Source organism: Lolium perenne, chromosome 3, assembly GCF_019359855.2.
Source record: "Lolium perenne isolate Kyuss_39 chromosome 3, Kyuss_2.0, whole genome shotgun sequence".
In the NCBI taxonomy this organism is placed as follows: Eukaryota; Viridiplantae; Streptophyta; class Magnoliopsida; order Poales; family Poaceae; genus Lolium; species Lolium perenne.
In genome coordinates, this window is record NC_067246.2 from 275,527,110 (window position 1) to 275,548,619 (window position 21,510).

General features: G+C 44.5%; 1 protein-coding gene across 1 annotated transcript; it reads left to right on the plus strand.

Annotated features, from left to right (window-relative positions):
• Positions 1 to 16,378: 16,378 nt before the first annotated feature.
• LOC127344466 (uncharacterized) lies at positions 16,379 to 21,463 on the plus strand. The gene is made up of 11 exons (XM_051370753.1): positions 16,379 to 16,788; positions 17,730 to 17,803; positions 17,898 to 17,982; positions 18,071 to 18,196; positions 18,547 to 18,783; positions 18,883 to 19,119; positions 19,808 to 19,851; positions 20,316 to 20,498; positions 20,680 to 20,770; positions 20,909 to 20,952; positions 21,075 to 21,463. Exons 1-11 carry the CDS (start codon positions 16,551 to 16,553, stop codon positions 21,195 to 21,197), a joined length of 1,482 nt encoding a protein of 493 aa, XP_051226713.1. The 5' UTR covers positions 16,379 to 16,550; the 3' UTR covers positions 21,198 to 21,463.
• Positions 21,464 to 21,510: the final 47 nt, after the last annotated feature.

A 21,510-nucleotide genomic window follows, 5' to 3' on the forward strand; every position in this document is an offset into this window, starting at 1 on the left:
CTTTGTTTCTTTCCCAAAACACAAAAAGACCAAAAATATTTCTGTTGTTTCTCTTCATCATTTGTTTGCCTTGGTTTCTTGCATTTGTTTCACTTAATTTGCTATTGCTAGTTTACTATAAGAAAACCCAAAAAGATTTTGCTTTGTTTGTTTGTCTCCTTTTGTTCTTGTTCTCAAATTTGAAAACACCAAAAATATTTGCTGTTCTTCTTTGGTTTTGTAAAGTTCTTTATGAGTTCGATGGTCTTCGGTGGCTGGAGCGTGGTTTTCATTTCATATTATCCAAGCTATACAAGTGAAAAGGCAATAATGATGATCTACGGCAATATGATTGTGGTGAGAGGCTGGTATGAACTCTATTTGTTTTCATTTTTGTACATATACTCATCCATGTGAGCATGCTTGGTTGGTTCATGTGAGGTATATGTTATTTGAGAAAGTCTAGTAGTTTATGATCTCTCATGTTTAGCTCCAATCTATTAATATGAGTAGCATGTCGTGGATGTTTGCTTGCATTGTTTTATTCATAAGTAAGTATGGCATTGTGGTATCCTCCTTTGAATAATTCATTTATATCGACTTGGCACATGCTCACGCATGCATATGACTGAACAAAAAGTCAATTAAGCCTCGATGATCTATATTGCTTCAGAATTCTTGTATCACTTTTATGCCTCCATTAATTTATTTTGCCGCAAGCATGATTATGACAGTTACTGCTCTCTTGATTTGTCGCTCCCTAGTCTATTGCTAGCCTTCACTTGTACTGAGCGGGAACGCTACTCGTGCTTCCAAACACATGAAAACCAAGTTGTTCCAAAGTGTCCACCATAAATACCTATGCATGGCATTTCAAACCATTCCAAGTAAATTCTCATGCGCTACCTTTAAAACCTTCAAAATGCTTCTCAATTTGTGTTTATGTTTCATAGCTCATGAAGAAGTATGTGGTGTTTAGCTTTCAACCTTGTCATTTACTTTTGACGGACTCTCATATGGACTAGTGGCACATCCGCTTATCCAATAATTTTGCAAAAAGAGCTGGCAATGGGATTCCCAGTCCCGAATTAATTAACTTAAATAGACACTCCTCCATGGTTTGTGATTGTTGGACGGCACCCCAAGGATTCGGTTAGCCATGGCTTGTGTAAGCAAAGGTTGGGGGGAGTGTCATCATCATAATAAAATTAAAATAAAAAGGGCACTCCTTCATGGTATGTGATTGTTGGCAGGCACCCGAGGATTCGGTTAGCCATGGTTTGTGAAAGAAAGGTTGGAAGGAGTGCCACCCAAAAATAAAAATTCATGGGAGCCGCTCTTGAAAGTCCGGTTGGCGAGGTAGTTAGTGTACCCATTACCATTCGTTGACAACAACAAACACCTCTCAAAATAATTTTACTCCTGATTTCAAAAATGAAAAGCTCTAGCGCATGTTAATCCCTGCTTCCCTCTGCGAACGGTCAATCTTTTACTTTTATGATGTGTCTCCATTATTTCTTTGAGCACTATCTTGAGAGCACAACTGTCATTCTTAGTATAATATGCTTGTCTCAAAATATGATTGATTGTGGTATAACTTTGATGCTTTTATCTTTGACAATCACTACTTCTAGTCTTTCTATGAACTCCAGAGGTGCCCGGGCATTTATGTTTTGCCAATCAAATACAGGCAAGCGAGATACCACTTTATCATACTCTCTTATGAACATTGCAATCTTTCTTATATACATGATTCATGATGCTTCTTATTAATTGTTGGTACCTCTCCATGATTGACATAGCTATTAGATGATCTTATTTGCATGTACTTCATTATGAACTGTTTAAGTATTAGCCATAGCATGAGAATATATACATCATATGAGCAAATGTGTTCGTGAAAGTTCTTTTATCGCTCAGTTGTTAACTGAATTGCTTGAGGACAAGCAATAAGCTAAGCTTGGGGGGAGTTGATACTTCCAAAACGTATCTACTTTCCCGAACACTTTTGCTATTGTTTTGCCTCTAATTTGTGTATTTTGGATGCAACTAACACGGACTAACGCTGTTTTCAGCAGAACTGTTCTGGTGTCTCGTTTTTGCGCAGAAATCCAACTTTCGGAAAAATCCTCGGAATTTATGCAGAAGGCCCTATTTTCCCAGAATACTGATGGAGCCAGAAGGACAAGTTGGGTGGAGGCTCGAGGGCCCCACACCACCAGGCGGCGCGGCCCAGGGGGGGCCCGCGCGGCCCTATGGTGTGGCCCCCTCGGCCGGCCTCCGACGCCCTCCTTCGGACTATTTATCGGCCTCGACCTAAAAACGCACGGGGAGAAGTCGAAGTCGCCAGAAACCCTCCAGAACGCCGCCACATCGCGAAACTCTGTCGCGGGAGCCAGAAGTCTCCGTTCTGGCACTCCGCCGGGACGGGGAATTGGAGGAGATCATCGCCGCCATCACCGCCAACGCCTCTACATCAACCAGCCATGTTTCCCCCATCCATGTGTGAGTAATTCCCCCGCTGTAGGCCGAAGGGGATGGTAGGGATTGGATGAGATTGGTCATGTAATAGCATAAGATTATTAGGGCATAGTGCCTAGTGTCCGTAATTGGTACTTTGATGATATTGTTGCAACTTGTTATGCTTAATGCTTGTCACTAGGGCCCGAGTGCCATGATCTCAGATCTGAACATGTTATTGATTCATGAAGATATTCATTGTTTATTGATCTTACCTGCAAGTTGTATACACATGTCGCTGTCCAGAACCGATGGCCCCGAAGTGACAGAAATCGGGACAACCGGAGGGAATGGTAGCGATGTGAGGATCACATGTGTTCACAGAGTGTTAATGCTTTGCTCCGGTACTCTATTAAAAGGAGTACCTTAATATTCAATAGTTTCCCTTGAGGCCCGGCTGCCACCGGCTGGTAGGACAAAAGATGTTGTGCAAGTTTCTCATTGCGAGCACGCACGACTATATATGGAACACATGCCTATTGATTGCTTTGTACTTGGACACCGTTTTATTATTATCTGCAAATGCCCTGTTATGATTGTTACATGAGTTTCTCTCATCCATGCAACGCCCGTCATCCGTCCCCGTGCCTACAGTATTTTAATCCTGCTGTTTACTATAATCACTACTGTTGTCTTTGTTACTCTGCTACTGTTATTTCACTACTGCTACTGCTATAAAACTGTTACTACTGATAAACCCTTGCGAGCAAGTCTGTTTCCAGGTGCAGCTGAATTGACAACTCCGCTGTTAAGGCTTCCAAGTGTTCTTTGTCTCCCCTTGTGTCGAATCAATAAATTGGGTTTACTTCCCTCGAAGACTGTTGCGATCCCCTATACTTGTGGGTCATCACTGCGCTACTCTGATTATTATGCTCAGGTTCATAAACCTTATCAAGTTCTATTGTCCTCCCACTCAAATACTTCACTGGAAACAATTTCTTGGAAATAAGTAAGAAACATCGACAAACACTTTTGTCTTTGTCTCCATAGTGGAAAGAATTCCCAATCAATTCTTTGGGATAACCAACAAAGACATTCATCCGATTTTGGTTGTAAACTCTTAGACCAAAATTTAAAGAAAGGACTATTAGGGTTTATACCCATGTCATAACTTATAGGGATTTCTATTTTCGTGCCCTCAGGTCCTTAGTTGTACTCAGTTTTCCCCAGCTCCTTAGTTTTTCCTCAGTTTTCCCCAAGCCCTTGTCTGAACCCGCAGAAGGAGCTCGGACGGAAGGAATCCATTAAGTTGACCGTTCCGTGCTGACGAGTGGGGTCGTGCCGTTTGTGGGGTCGCGTCGTGTGGGACCGCGTCGTGTGGGGCTGGTAGGAAGGGACCGCGTGGGACAGGACGAGACCATGTTTGTGGGGCCGGAGCGTGTGGAGCCGTGTGGGTCCGGGACGGGAGCACGAGTGGTTTCTGTCTCTTTCGCCCAGATTAGCAGTTTTCAATGTACCTTTTTCCTCTCTCTCGCTCGATCTCATTCATATTTGATAGCCCAAATTGGTAGCAAATCTAGAGCAGCTTGTCCTTCTGTTTTTTAACGCCATTCATTTCTTTATGCCTTCGTTTTTACCCAATCAGGTAGGAAATCTAGGGCACAAATCCAGAGAGAAAATATAGGATAAGCTGCATACAACAACCAACATAGCATAGATATATTCAGGACAGATCCAAAAGTAGTACCGATAGATCCAACATAAGCTACATTTTACATGAATTTAAGCTGCTCTACAGATAGAGCAGTCACATACAGAGAGTGCAGTAGGCACGTTCAACGCCTCCAGGTAGCGCGTGTGACTCGCTTGGAGGTTGCGCAGGTGAATCCCAAGTGCTTTGTGTTTGGCCATGTACGCATGCACGTTCACGGTCCTTCCAACTCTAGCGCCACATCTGCCAATGGATTCAGCATGGTTCACCAGGGAGTTGAAGTCGGTGGCGCGGAGCTTCCTGTTGCAGAAGGGGCACTTGTAAATGCCTCGAGCAAAGGGGCCATCGTAATGGCCGATCGCAGCCTCCCGAGGACGTGACGAGTCTTGGTGTGGAAGGACTCGCTGCCGCTGCCGACGTCGCCGCTCGCACCTGTCACGTAGCACCAAAGATCGTGCAAAAAACGGAGTCAATTGCAACGATGATGGAACAGAGAGTGAACAAAAAATCATGCATGATAATATGGGCTCGAAAAAGAGGTAGCCTCGGTTACATTGGACACACTTATATCCAGGATTTGAGTCAAAACCAAATATCATGCACAACAAATTTTTACACACCAATTGTTTAATGACCAAACCCTGAATCAATTTATGCACAAATATTCATCATCATCGGCACAAATCTTAAACAAAAGCAAATCACAAACACTAATAACGCAAGATCTAACACAAAAGGATCGAACTAGGAATGCATTTAACAGTAATAACGCAAGATCTAACACAAAAGGATTGAACTAGGAACAGACGAACCGTAATAACGCTAGATCTAACACAAAATGATTGAAATGAGATAAGAATAAGGGAACAAAGGGTTACCTCCGGCTCGTTGTCGACGATGCTGGTGTCGTAGGGGTTCTCCGGCGCGTCGTATTGCAATCGGTTCGTACGGGTCCCAAGCGACGGGGATCGGACGGTGGCGGCAGCCGATGCGCCGGCTGCTACGTTGGAAGCAGCGACGGGGGCCTGGACGGGGCGGCGGCCGATCCGCCGGCTGCTACGTTGGAAGCAGGGACAGGGGCCTGGACGGGGGCGGCGGCCGATCCGCCGGCTGCTACGTTGGAAGCAGCGACAGGGGCCTGGACGGGGGCGGCGGCTGATGTGCCGATAATGGGCATCTCATTCTTCTCCATCGCCGGCGGTTTTCTTCGGGGTTTTTTCTTCGGTTGTGGAGAAGATGATGGGACAGGAGAGGCGGTTGCAGTGAGCCAGTGAGAACGTGCGTCGAGGGAGAGAAAGAGGGGCTCTATAAAGACGAAGGTGCCGTGTACCGCAACACGCGTCCGCTATGCACGGCTGCAGCGTGCACCGCTACACGAGTCTAACCCTGGGACGTTTGGTGTACTCAGTTATAACCTCAGGCCTTATACAGAAATTTTATCTGTACTCAGTTTTCCCCTCGAGGACTTAGACCGGCAAGTGCAATATACTCAGTTTTACCCTCAAGTAGCTGGTCAACAGAGAGTCAACAAATGAGATTAACATAGCTAATTGAGTCATTTCATGCGCAAAAAAATCCAAAAAAAATAAAAACATAGTGGCAACTACTCATGGAGTCTTCCTACGCAACCTGCCACCTAGAAAACCTTAACAAACATATATAAATCAAGTTTTACCACAAATTGCCACTTCTCAGAATCACTAGTGTAGCTATGAAGATGATTGGTTTTCCACCCAAACCCCTTTGCAAAACATCTTTCCCAAAACATAGTTTGTCTAAATGATGCCATAATTGTCACACTCATGTATATTTGAATTGCAAATAATTTGATGTAGCCCAATATGAATTATATTGTACAAAACACACATTTTTACACATTTTTCATTTTGTAATTCTTTTGTTTGAATCCCTTAGTCTATTTACTATTTATGTGCCCTTGGATTCTTAGTACTACTCAGTTTTGCCCTCAAGTACTGTCACAAATGCTCTGAGAAGCCCAAACTTATCCTGATTGGTTGAGCCGTTGTCACACGGATCGACTCCACGAACCGTTGATCCACTGATCTAACGGGCAGTATACCCCTATCCGTCTCTTCGTGGCAACCTCTCTCTCTCTCTCTCTCTCTCTCTCTCTCTCTCTCTCTCTCTCTCTTCGTGGCCACCCCTCTCTCTCTGTCGGTGGAGAATGCCCACCCCTCTATTTATGTGCAATAACGAGTTTGCCACTTAATATAGTTTGGGATATAGTATTGGTATAAATATGAGGCATACATATTTGCGGATTTCGGTGATTGCATTGTTTGTCACCCCTCTAACAATTATCAACTATCTTTAGCTGTCCTTTTCTTTTAGGGAATATAGTTTGGGATATAGTATTGGTATTTTGAAACAGCCTAAAAGTGGTATAATTTTGTTATAAACATGAGGCATACATATTTGCGGATTTCGGTGATTGCTATCAACTATCTTTAGCTGTCATTTTCTTTTAGGGAATATAGTTTGGGATATAGTATTGGTATTTTGAAACGGCCTAAAAGTGGTATAATTTTGTTATAAACATGAGGCATACATATTTGCGGATTTCGGTGATTGCATTATTTGTCACCCCTCTAACAATTATCAACTATCTTTAGCTGTCCTTTTCTTTTAGGGAATATAGTTTGGGATATTGTATTGGTATTTTGAAGGGACCCTATTTTGAAAGGGATCCCATTTTGAAACGGCCTAAAAGTGGTATAATTTTGTTATAAACATGAGGCATACATATTTGCGGATTTCGGTGATTGCATTATTTGTCACCCCTCTAACAATTATCAACTATCTTTAGCTATCCTTTTCTTTTAGGGAATATAGTTTGGGATATGGTATTGGTATTTTGAAACGGCCTAAAAGTGGTATAATTTTGGTGTAAACACGAGGCATACATATTTGCGGATTTCGGTGATTGCATTATTTGTCACCCCTCTAACAATTATCAACTATCTTTAGCTTTCCTTTTCTTTTAGGGAATATAGTTGGTAATTTCGGTGAATGCACACACTAACTTTGAAAACAACTACAAGTACATGTAACTGAATAATGGATTTGTAAGGTATCCCTTGTAACAACTTCTAGCGCCTGGTGAGCAATGATAAGAATCCGATCGTAATTATACAACAAAAAAAAACCAGCCATCTGGTTAGCTTGCTTCTTCAACTCGATCAGCTGCCTTTAATCGCTTGTTCATTTTCTTCGCTTCTCCCTTCACTTCCACCAGCTTCGCATTGGGAGCATTAGGCATAATCGGAACGGCTCCTCTCTCCGCCGCATTCTCTACAAAGAAGTCCCCCTCCCAAATTGCGCCCCAATAGCGCTAATTGATTCCCTCGCAATCGAAGCCTACGAACGTACACATCGATCCACTCGAAATGCCTGCATTTCTTCAAGATCTGAAAACAACAACGTGAACCCTAAATCCCAAATTCGAGGGAATAACAAGAAAATCGAGAGAAAACAGAGAAATTGGAGCGAGATCTAACCTTATCCCCTCTCTATATGGCAAGCTCTCGCATGCAACGAACTCACGTCCACGGTTGCCGTTCTCGTCCGTCTTACAGATCGACCGCTTCAGAGGCTCCTGGCGTGGGCAGTCAGGGCATCTTGTCAAAGGCATGGGTCCATACTGCGGCCATGAAGAACGGGAGGTCGAAGAGAAACTAGACATCACCCGCCTACCGGAGAAGGGCTGCCGCTGGCGGAGAAGAAGAACAATGGGGCGCGGAGAAAGAAAGGGGAAGCAATGGCACGGGCGCGGGCGCGGGGCTGGCTCGGGCTCCCATTTTGCAACGGTCACCTGGGTAAGCTGTGGGTCCGGCGCACTTAACGTGGACAAGTTGTGGGTCCCACGATGATCTGGATAAGTGAAGACGTGTCCACTGCGGGGCACCAACAGCGGCCCCACTTGCCAGCACCAACCAACGTCAACTAACGGGATTCCTTCCGTCCGAGCTCCTTCTGCGGGTTTCAGACAAGGTTTTGGGGAAAACTGAGGAAAAACTAAGGGGCTGGGGAAAACTGAGCACAACTAAGGAGCCAGGGGCACGGAAATAGAAATCCCTAACTTATATGGTGTCATTTCAACGGATCATGATGATGCTCTATTTAGTGTAAAAGCGGTAGTCTCTAAAGCATAATCCACAAAAATATAATGGCGTCATCTCATCATTAATCCAACAAGGTTTGGATACGTCTCTTGGATACTACATCATCACTATGATACTTCAAGAAACGTGAGTTGTAGAACAATTTCATAACTCTCTTAGATGTTCGCTAAAACTCGTATTCAAATATTTCCACATGATCCTATCATAGATATTTGACTTTTCTATTACGATGATTTCCACTTCATGCTGAAATTTATTTGAATCCATTCAAATGTTTCAAACTTCTTCCTTATCGAATATATCCACATATATATACTCAATTCATTGTTGGAAGTTTTCATGAAGTAGAAGAATCTCCCGCACACAACTATGCCCAGTGAACCACATACATCATCATATATGTTTCCACTAAGTTAGTTGCCCGTTCAACTCTTGGCCTATGAACGGTATTTCTATCATTCTCTTTAGAAAAGATTTGCAAGCGCCAGACGATTCAAAAATCGAATGACTCCAAAAATCCATTTGCATGGAGTTCCTTCATGCGTTCCTTTCTAACATGACCTAAATGGCAGTTCCACAGATAAGTGGAATTCAAATCATTCGCCTTATAGCATTTTAGCGTCAGTGTTATGCATGTGTGTTTCACCATTAAGATTTATAATAAATTATCCATCGTACATGGAGTAATGTCATAATTTGAACAACTTATTGTTTTCATTTGACCAAAGTAAAATAACAATTATAAAGTTCTTTATTATAAATCTGAAGGGCTAGGTAGAATACCAACGACGAACACAATAACACTTTATTTTGTTCCAGACGTGCGTTCCTACCATATTCCTTGTCAGTCACTTAGGCCATTGTATTCTTGTATTGCGTTGTTTTGTATGACACTTCATACCAACCAATATGGTACAAATACCCAAAAATTTCATCGTGTGACCAAACTAGGAATACATTCATAACATGTATATCATTTATATACACCTGAGCTAGACTTTCTAGTCTTTTCTTTCTTTCTGCCAAAATATCTTTTGTAGTTTCTCTTTTAGTTTTCCTCATTCTTAGAAAACACTTCACCTTCAATAACTTCTAAGTCCATTGGTCAAATATCAATAACCTTGAGATTCTTACTTTGAAGTTGATCATTATATGACAAGTGTTCCAGATTTCACTATTAGTAACTTTTTAATATGATGAACAATTTCACTCATAAATTTATCCATCATATCATGACGACTTTCTGAGACCATGTCTGTATATGCTAGGCTCGTAAAGTTTAACCTTAGTATTCGCATGTGCAAATCTGGCTTGCACCCGTTGTATGCACACGTAGAATCTATAACACCCGATCATCACGTGATGCTTCGAAACGACGAGTCTTAGCAACGGTGCATACTAAGGACGATCAGTTCATGGATATGCGAATATCGTTAGTGCCCCAATATTTGGAGGATTGGGACGCCTGACATCTTCAACCTTCATACATTCCCATAAAACTTATGAGATTATGTAGTCTCACCAAATTATATTCTATCACCTTGCAACAAGGTCTTAGATATCACATATATCTTATACCTCGCTTATTTCTGAAAACAAAATTTTCAACTCCTTACTTTTCAAACAGATTTGAACTTCAAGTTTCACCGAGACAAGATGATTCTAGGTACTAATTGAAACCATTGTTCTTTGAATCAGCAATGTGATGTTTACTAAAAGTTTGCAATAGGACTTAATCATTTCTTGATTCTTTAACAATACGGTACCAATCTGTAAAGTTTCTTGTCAGACTTAACAGTATTTCTATCTCAATTACAAGACTAGCGCATGGTAGAAAACAGATGCCAATACTACAAAATTAATTCAAAATACTACTCAGACTATGTTCATGATAATTAGTTCATGTTTTAATCTAATTACTAATGAACTCCCACTTAATACAACATCCCTCATAGTTGTTTAGTGGTACACGATCCATATCCACTACACCAAAACCGATCATCACGTGAGATGATGTAGCTTCAATGGTGAACATCAACATGTTGATCATATCATCCATATGACTCGTGTTCAACCTTTCGATTTCCTGTGTTCCGAGGCCATGTTTGTACATGCTAGGCTCATCAAGCAAACCAAGTATTTCCGCGTGTGCAACATGGCTTACACTCATTGTATGTGAACGTAGAATCTATCACATCCGATCATCACGAGATGCTTCAAAACGACGAACTGTAGCTACGGTGCATACGAGGGGAGAACACTTTATTATATTGATATTAATGTGAGGGATCATCTTATTATGCTACCGTCGCGATCTAAGCAAGATAAGATGCATAAAGGATTAACATCACATGCAATTCATATGTGATATGATACGGCCCTTTAGTCTTTGCGCCTTTGATCTTCATCTCCAAAGCACGGACATGATCTCCATCATCAACGGGCATGATCTCCATCATCGTCGGCGTAGCGTTAAGGTCCATGGCGCCATCTTCATGTTTATTCACCACATGTAGCAAATATTACAACTACTTTGAAGCAATACTACTACATGAAATATAAAGACAACCATAAGGCTCCTGCCGGTTGCCACAATACAATAATGATCATCTCATACATATTCATCATCACATCATGGCCATATCACATCACCAAACCCTGCAAAAACAAGTTAGACGCCTCTAATTTGATTTGCATATTTTACGTGGTTTAGGGTTTTCGAGCAAGATCCAATCTACCTACGAACATGAACCACAACGGTGATACTAGTGTTGTCAATAGAAAGAGTAGATTGAATCTTCACTATGGTGAGAGAGACACATATCCGCAAAGTCACTTATGCAATACAAGTTGCATGTCGAGCGTGGAGCAAGTCTCATGAACGCGGTCATGTAAAGTTAGCCCGGGCCGCTTCATCCCACCATCCCGCAAGATGCAAAATACACGAACTAAAGACAAAAAAAGCATCAACACCCACAAAACCATTGTGTTCTTGCAACAAATCTATGCATAGACACGGCTCTGATACCACTGATGGGATTCGTAGCATAGAAAACAAAAAATTTCCTACCGCAAGAACGAAAACCAAGCCAAGATGCAATCTAGAAGATGGTAGCAACGAGGGGATCACGAGACTAACCCTTGAAGATTTCCAAAGCCTACGAGATTAGATCTCGTTGTTGCAGAAGATGATCACTTGCCGCTTTCAAAAGCGCGTAGAAGATCTTGACGGTGCCACAGTTGGGCAGCACCTCCGTACTCGGTCACACGTTCGGTGTTGATGACGACGTCCTTCTCCCGTTCCAGCGGGCAGCGGATGTAGTAGATCCTCCTCGGAATCCCGCCAGCACGACAGCGTGGTGGCGGTGGTGGTGGAGATCTCCGGCAGGGCTTTGCCGTAAGCGCTGCGGAAGAAGAAGGAGGAGGTAGTAGCTAGGGTTTCGGAGAGGGGAAGCTAGGGCTGCGACTTATGCAGCAATTGGGGCTCCCCTTGCCCTCCTTTTATAGGTGGAAAAGGTCCTTGGGTCGTCCAAGACCTGCCCCCAAAGTTTGAGAGAGTTCCGGTAGGTTTCTGTCAGCCGAAACCTATTAGAACTAGGACTCCTTTGCCAAATCCGAATCTGCTTTAGGGGAACTTCTTAACCCTTAAGGAAAACGTGGATACACCTATTATGGAACCCTCTGGACTTCCTTAGACAACCCGGGTCGTCCCGGACACTTCCGGAACCTTCCACAATATTCTGGACTATTCCGGTCCTTCCAAAACCTTCTAGAAGCTTCGGTCAAAACACCGGACTTTTTCCGAACCCCGGAAAATGACTTCCCATATATGAATCTTATTCTCCGGACCATTCCAGAACTCCTCGTGATGTCCTGGATCCCATCCGAGACTCCGAACAAAATTCAAACTCCATTCCATATTCCATATCTACTTAAAACGAAATCAAACCTTAAGTGTGTCACCCTACGGTTCGCGAACTATGCAGACATGGTTGAGACTTCTCTCCGACCAATAACCAATAGCGGGATCTGGAGATCCATAATGGCTCCCACATATTCAACGATGACTTAGTGATCGATTGAACCATTTACATACGATACCGATTCCCTTTGTCACGCGATATTTTACTTGTCCGAGGTTTGATCATCGGTATCTCTATACCTCGTTCAACCTCGTCTCCGACAAGTACTCTTTACTCGTACCGTGGCATGTCATCTCTTATGAACCATTCATATGCTTGCAAGATAATTAGATGACATTCCACCGAGAGGGCCCAGAGTATATCTATCCGTCATCGGGATGGACAATATCCCACTCTTGATCCATATGCCTCAACTCATACTTTCTGAATACTTAATCCCACCTTTATAACCACCCATTTAAGCAGTGGCGTTTGATGTAATCAAAGTACCCTTCCGGCATAAGTGATTTACATGATCTCATGGTCGAAGGGCTAGGTAACTATGTATTGAAAGCTTATAGCAAATGAACTTAATGACGTGATCTTATGCTACGCTTAATTGGATGTGTCCATTACATCATTCATCAATGACATAACCTTGTTATTAATAACATCCAATGTTCATGATCACGAAACCATGATCTACTATTAATCAACAAGCTAGTTATACAAGAGGCTTACTAGGGACTCCTTGTTGTTTACATAACACACATGGATCAATGTTTCGGTTAATACAATTTTAGCATGGTATGCAAACATTATCATAAACACAAAGATATATTATAATAACCATTTTATTATTGCCTCTTGGGCATATCCCTAACACGACCCGCGCGGGAGAAGGGCCCCTACGATGGAGCGAGTCCAGGTCGGAGCACATTAACCCCCTAGCCGTGGCCATCGCATAGCTGTGGGCTTCCTCCTCCGCCACCCAAGCCTGACGGCGCTGGGCGTCCCCAGCCAGGGACTCGAAGGACGCGAGCAGAACCCGCTGGTCGCCAGCGCACTCGAAGCGGGTTTGCACGGGGGGTCGTCGTCCGCGATGTCGTGGATGACGGCGTCCGCCGGAGGGGCCGCGATGGCCGCCCACGCCTCCGCGAGCTCGGCCCTGGCGTCGGCGAGCTCGGCCATGGCGTTGGCGATCTCCGCCCTGGTCGCCGCGAGACGCCCTTCCGCGCGCTCTGCCGCCTCCGCCACCGCCTGCGCAACCTCCGCCTCCGCCGCCTCCAGGTCCAGCTGCTGGGCCTCAACGCCGGCGGCGACTACCTCCTCCTCCTCCTCATGTATTGGGCACGCGCGGGAACAGTTAATCGCCGGCGGCAGTCCTCGACGGGACGTAAAATGCCATTAACGAACTTGACGCTGTCCCCGGTTAAAAAATGCGTCTGCACCGCTGAAGGTACCCCAGACGCTAACGGTCGCCCTGGGCCACATCGCGTCCGCGGACCGACGCAAACGGACATTTCGAACGTCCGAAATGCGTCGGCCCGCTGGAGATGCCCTTATATAGCAGATGCACGCTGGATATAGACAGTTATGTAGTTTCCAACGTCGCGTTGCTGATATCACGAAATATCTTAGCCCGTACTACGTGCACCCTTATCCTAGCAAAAATAGGCAGACTGCATGATATCCTGACATCAGGGATGAACCGCTACTCCCCCCGCTACTTTCCCGATGCCGGACGAAGGCGCTGGCGCACGCTGCATTCCCGTTGCACCCGTGTGCCGCAAGGAGCCTGTTGGGCATCTCAGCCGCCACGGATGCCCGCACGCATATCCGGCCGCGCTGCGAAAAGAGAGGGAATCGGCCACAAGTGGGGCTGGTCAGGCACGGAGGCCCGGTAGCAGCCCAGCTATTTTTAGCATTTTCTTGGGGGAAAGCAGCAACCCAACCGTGGACCGTCCAGAGCTGTTGCCCGGCCCAGCGGGCAAGCATAATGTGCCGACATGGTGCACCGTACGCTCCCGTCGCCGTCGAGTGCGACCACCGCACGTCACGTCTCCACCAGGCGCCAGGCCACCACCACGAGCGCGGCTCGGCTCGGATAGATACGCGCGGCGCGCGCCTCCACCGGTAAAACACTTCCGTGCTGGGGCAAAGGAGGAGGCCGCTTTTGTTTCTATTTTTGCCTACGCAGGTCGGACCCGAGCTGCCCGGCGCCCGCCGCTTCGCGAAGCTTCCGGACGACTGGCCAATCCCCTGCGCGCCGTGGTCGGCCCTGTTGGGGCCATCGCATATTTTAACACACTGATGATGCTGAGCGCTACGTGCACCAAACAAGATTAGGCAGGGATGTCCTATACGAAGATGTTCCTACGCCGCCAGGACGGGAATGAAATTGGGGACTGTGCTAATTCGTTGCGAAAGTTTTTACACACGATCTAACCAATTTGGTCTGTGTTCAGAGGCACCCTATAAAATCATGGTATGGAACCCCACTTAATCATCTTTGAAAAAGTTACTCCCTCTAATTCCTATTATTTGACGCTAGTATAGATGTATCTAGACATATTTTAGTTGTAGATATATCTATTTTAGCATCAACTAGTATGGATCGAGGTAGTACACACAAAAAAAACCTACAATATGTAAGAATATCAACGTGTCATGAATTCACATAATAGAAAGTTGAAAACCTTACCCAACGTGTGGATTATTTCTGGCTAGTCCTTGTGTGACCGTCCTTCTAGCAATTGCAAGTCTAGACTCTAAACATTAAAAAGACGTACGCAGTGCTAAAAGCTCCCACACATTATAAAAAAAACTGAAACCGTGTCTAGGAGGAACTAGACACTTTTTGATATAGTAGAAGCGGGACTTGGCGTGACAATCCCGAAATTCGTCCCTGACAGGAATCGAACTCCGGTCGTCGACCCCAACCACTGGGCTAAGCCCACGTCGTCCTCCCACACATTATGGATCATTACAATGATGATCTTCAAGAGACGTCATAAATAGAAAATTGATGAAGGAACCGCTCTTGGACATTCCAGTCGAGAGTGGCGCGTGATTGTTTTGCTTTTTGCTGTTGTGTCCAACATACCATCTTGACCTGCTAGGCTAGTGTTTGGTTGCACAAGACTCTTAGTTAGATTTTGTGTTATATTTTTGTTTTTATGTTTAATAGGTGAAAATGTAACGATGAAAACATTCATTGTGTCTTCGTTATCAACATGGCCATGTAAGAGTGAGTTCAGTTGATCCTAGACTTCACGTTTTATTTGTGTGTTTCGGTAGTTTTGCAACAAAAAAATAGATATATGACCCACTATGTTAGAGGGACTTCTAACCTCGTGATTCAAACTTGCTGAGGTGATTCTGGATTATGCTGCTACGCATCACATAGTGGAGGCCGATTACACCGTGGTCGATCATGTTTTGGTTGATGAATGCAGCTATTTCTCATTTTGTTTGTTTTATTTTGGATTTCATTGCTTGAGTTACTTCCCTAATGATAAATATTCGTTCTTCTAGAAGAAAATTATTTAAGAAGAAGAGAGCGTGGCATATCCCAATTCAAAAATGCAAATAATCTTATAGCTACAAATATTTATACTAATTGTAGCTAAATACAAAGTCCAACACTAATTTTTTTAAGCTTGGCACCTCCACCTATTTTTATCTTAGACTCGTCCATGAGAAGAGGACATCCTTTCTCTTAAAAAAAGTGCATTCTTGAAAGCAGAACCGTACCAAACTATGTTGTTCTTATTTTCAAGAGGTGTTTCTGTACGCGCGTCATCATTCAAAACAAACGTACTGTCGCTAGTCGTCATCTCGAAGTAATCTAGTCTATGGAGAAAACTCCAATCAGCACCATGGAAGCACGGAGGGAATATTTTAACTGGTGGACGCGGCGAGCGCCGGAGGTCAAATTCGTTGTGCAAATTGCGGTAGGCCACGCCTCTCCGGCCACCACCCCACTCTCCCGGCTGACGCCACGTACAGCTTCTGGGGTCCTCACCTCCGGACAGCTTCCAGAAACTTCCGGCCATTTCCTGGCCAGGAACGCCCGGCCCGATCCAGCGGCTCCGCGCGCGCCACGTGTACGGTCGCGGCCACGCTGGCGTCTGACGTGGCTCCCCCGCCCCCGACGAAACTGATACGCCCAAATCTCGCTGCCTCCAGCCTCACGCTTGGAAAGCTAGTGAGCGCTGCTCCTCCCTCCCCTGTTCCGCCAAACCAACGCCATCTGCGTTCCTTCTGGCCGCCAGCGAGCGAGCGAGGGCGATCGAGGCGGTGGCCGAGACGGAGGCACTTCCGGCGGCGGTGAGTACGGAGATTCCCGAGGAGATGAACGGCGGCGGCGAAGTGGGTTTAGTAGGGGGAGGGGAGGAGGCTATGGAGGAGGACGGCGCGCAGGGTGCGGGGAGGGGGCAGGTGGTGCTGATGTGGGGGTACCTCCCCGGCGTCTCGCCGCAGCGCTCGCCGATGCTGGGCCCCGTGCCCGTCAGGCTGCCCCCGGCGGCGGCCGGCGACGAGTGGAGGGACGTCTGCGGCGGAGGGTGCGGCTTCGCCATGGCCATCTCCGGTGACGCATCTCGCTTTCCCCCTTCCCATTTTTCGCTTTCTCGTTCTTCCAGTTTATTCGTTGATTCGTTGGTTGGTTGGCTCTTCCCGTTTCCTGCGTAGATCTACTGCCTACTGGCTGGGTGTGCCGTTCCTGTGGGTTTGCTTGTAGGATTGCGGCCTGACGAGTGATGAAGGAGCATTTTGCGTCGCAAGTACTTTGTACCACTAGTACCGTGTTGAAATTTTTCTGAAACTGGGAGTCTGGGATGCATTTGAAACAGCTGACTGAAATTGCATTTTCAAGGGTGGTTGGGTTTTGCACGACAGTTGGTTTGGCCTTGAGGTGTCTCTCGTCAATCATTTTAGCAAGCTTGCGGTGGGTTGCCTAGTCTGATTATGCTGTAGGTACAAGTGTTTGTCCATTTCTTAGAGGTGAGCGAATGTGTATATTTGGGATTTGTTACGCCGACTGCCAAATATTTCCGATTTTTTTGGACCCTTGTTCAGATTTCTCAGTGGTGAGCGAATGTGTGTGTTTTGGATTTCGTTTTAGCGAGAAAAAACTGAGACATGGATCGTTCTGTCGACGTGGGTTTTGTTCTCTTGAGTGCAGAGAAAATGAGAGGAGCCCGTAGTTAGATTTGTCGAACAGACTTTGTTTCTGATTTTTCTGGTGATGCACGCATGGATCAAACCATTACTGGTGCGATAGAAGCAGGAGGGCGGAGAAAGGGCCTCATATTCTTGGACTGTCTATTCAAATCCTTCCTTTGTTTGAACATTACTGGTCATTTGCTCTCTTTTTTTGACATGATGAATTTGCTCTTTTGTTAGTTGCAAATTTCCACAGAATTTCAGATGTTCAAATCAGCGTTTAAAAATTCAGACTAACTACCTTACAAGGCTGTCTTGGTTAATGTGACCAAGTTCTAATCATCATGTATTTTCCATTTGCTTTAGAGTCCGGAAAACTCCTCACCTGGGGCTCTACTGACGATATGGGTCAAAGTTATGTGACTGCTGGGAAGCACGAGGTAAAGCTAACATGTTTGTTGCCTTTGCTCTCGTCTGCACGACCAGTATACTCGGATGACAAACATTACTAACGGAGTATCTTGTGCCTCTCAGGAGACTCCAGAGGCTTTTCCTCTTCCTAGTGATGTTGCGATTGTGAGGGCTGACGCTGGGTGGGCTCACTGTGTTGCAATAACAGGTATACGGCTAATCAGAGATGCAAAACTTCGGAGAGAGCTCATAGTTTTGGTATTCGTACTCTTCTCATGAATGTTATGCGGGACCAGATGAAGGGGTTGTCTATACATGGGGTTGGAAAGAATGTGTCCCAACTGGAAGGATCGTCGCAGAACAATCTTCAGTTGGAACTTTGGAGAAGGATGGAAGACAGAGCGCAACTGCCAATGACCAAGGTTGTGACGCATGCCACCTAACCTTTTTCAGCTCATATAAGCTTCCCTCTAGCACTCATTACAAATATACTCCCTCCGGTTCCAAAATTATTGAAGTTCTAGGTTTGTCCTAAGTCAAACATCTTTATGTTTTTACCCAAATTATAAGAAAATGTGTTAATATCTACAGCGTTTATATACTATGAAAGTATATTCTATGATGAATCTAAAAGAACTAAATTGGGTGGTAGATGTTGATGTATTTTCCTACAAACTTTGTCAAAGTTAATATAATTTGATTTACTGAAACCAAGAATTTCAATTATTTTGGAACGGATGGAGTATCATATAACAAAGGTAATTCCTTGCAGTCAGCCCCAAGTCACAGGTGTCTAGGACAAGCAGCGGAGCGGCATCTGGTCCTTCTGAAAGTAGAGGTACCGAGGATAGCACAAAGAGACGCCGGTTATCTTCAGCAAAACAGGCACAAGACAGTTCGACATCTAATGATGAAAACCTTTCCGCACCACCTTGTATCGTCACATTTAATACTGGAGTGAAAATATCAGCAGTAGCTGCTGGTGGTCGGCATACATTAGCACTATCAGGTAATGTACATTAGTGAATTTAGTAGTGTTGTAGTACTATCATTTAACCCATGTAGGGAGCTTTGCTGATTGACACCCGATGTTTTGGGAAACCTTCAGATTTTGGTCAGGTATGGGGATGGGGATATGGAGGAGAAGGGCAACTGGGCCTGGGGTCCAGAATCAGGACAGTTTCCTCTCCTCATCCTATACCCTGCATTGAATCGGCTTCGTATGGCAAGGATCGGCCAGCAGCTATGAAAGGCAACAAAAACGCTGAAGGGCATATCACGAAGGTCATGGGAAATCGTGTGAATTCCATTGCTTGTGGAGGACGCCATAGTGTTGCGGTAACAGGTCTGTTATTTCTTTCAATCTCTTTCTGGCAACTCTTTCTGGTACATTTCTTCTTTGATCTCAAGGTGGCATGTGCCAATAATTTAGGGGGACTTCTTTCTGGCTTCTAGGATGACTTCTCCCAGAAGCTACCCTCCCTCAGCTTCTCCTAGAAGCCCGTCTCCCAAACTTGTTTAAACTTCTAAATTAGTCCTCCCAATACTAATTTAGAAGAATCTGGACACATTCCTGTGAGGGCAACAGTAGATATTTCAAATTGTGAGTTTTGCTGTGGCATTATGGTGTAAAATATTATTCGGTAGTGACCCTTTTCAATAGTCGAGCTTGTAAGACATCAGACTTGTAAAGCGAAGAGGAGTTTTCTTCTATAGAAGATATTTCTCCAACCAAACCACAATATTAGCAACTGTTCACATGTAGCGCTCTTTTGCCAGTTCAAACATTATTTTCAAGGGAAAAAGTAGCTCTCTTTTGCCATTGGACGTATCATGGATTACTGCAAGAAGACCTGAGGCCTCGGGACTTTGTGTCGCTTAGCTGTGGTGTTGGGGACTGAGGAGGCGTATGATTAGAAACTAGTTCTTTTTTCTTGGCCTTGTCACCTTAATGGAAAACTTTGAAAACATAGCGCCCTTAATTCTAGTTGTAAGTTCCCTGCATTTTTTTAACAGCTCTCTCTTGTTCGCAGATTCAGGAGCACTTCTTGCATTTGGGTGGGGACTGTATGGACAGGTTAGACTTTCATATCTCGTCAAATCGGCTGGAGGATCAAACAAGTTTGTGACTCCAATAGTATATTTTCTATGGATTAAACACATTCAAATACCTAGCAGAAATGCATGTTACTTTGTATATTGCATAATTCCATTATGGGTCAACATAGTCAACCACTGATAAGACTTTGGAAAGTACCATCTCAAAATAGTTTATCTCGTAATAACTTCCCAACTGAGGCCCAGTAAGATGTGCTATTTCTAATCTAATTTTTTGCAAACATGATGAATGATGTGCCACAGCCCACAAATGGTTTGGGTTCCTCATTTTCATGTTATTATTTTTACATGAGGCAGTATATGACAGTGATTAACCTAATGTACTTGAGTTATGTTCTATGTTTTGAGATGTTATGCAGTTTGATACTTATTATGATCAAGCCAGTGACTCGGTGTTCTTAATTACTGTGCTCTTTATTTCAGTGTGGACAAGGGAATACGGATGATGTTTTGAGTCCAACATGTGTATCATCTATTCTAGGGGTGAAGATGCAAGATGTTGCTGCAGGGTTATGGCACACTGTATGTATATCTGCAGATGGGGGTGTCTATTCGTTCGGAGGCAACCAGTTCGGGCAGCTAGGGATTGGTTCTGATCAGGCTGAGGTAGGAATTTTGATTCTTTTTTCATTCTAATTACACCAGTAAATTTATTTAGGGCTAGTGATTACGTAGTCTCCCTGACTTAAGTACTAGCCTACTGCCACATATGTACATAGCTATCTGCGGAGTTCACTCAATACATGATAACCATAAATGTAAGATTGATTTTTTCCTTTCGACGCAGACTATACCAAAATTGGTGGAAGCCCCAAGCTTGGAGGATAAGAATGCAAGATCGGTTTCCTGTGGAGCTCGTCATAGTGCGATAATAACAGGTACTAAGAATGGTCGAGTTTTCTTCTGGAATGAATTTGTTCTAAACCATGCTATTAGCAAAGCAGTTATCAATGTCTTATTGCAACATGCATCTGAAATGTCTTGCTGATTCTAAGAGTGTTGTGAAATTTTTGCAGATGAAGGGGAGGTCTTCTGCTGGGGATGGAACAAGTACGGCCAGGTAGGTATCTCTTGACTTTGTTTTTCCACGGGTGAAGTGGAAGAACTTGCTCTGGTATCTATTTTTTGCTCATGTTGCTGGAAGCTTGCTCTGATATCTTAATCTGGGAGTTGCGGGTGCAGCTGGGTCTCGGCGACTCCATGGACAGAAATGTGCCATGCATGGTTCCTGTGGAAGCCTATCGCCCGCTGAATGTGTCATGTGGTTGGTGGCACACATTGGTGCTCGCGGAGTCTCCTACGTGAACCCTAACGAAGGCGGAACTGCCGTAGATGACATTTTTGTTAGGAATTTGGTAGACTCAGCCAGGTCTCTTGTACATACATGACGGTGCATACAGATATATGTGTATCCATTCTTTCCAGTGCACCATTACAGCGTGCGTCGTGTCAGGTTTGTATTCCTCTGGTCAAGAAGTATTGCATGTACGCTTGCACTGTTGTTTAACTGTGTATACAGTCAAGTAGGATTTGCCACCCTTGTTGCTTGAAAGTGCTCGTCATTGTGCCTATACGCTCTCGCATTTCTACTTCTCTTAACAGAGGCACTGGCTCTCTT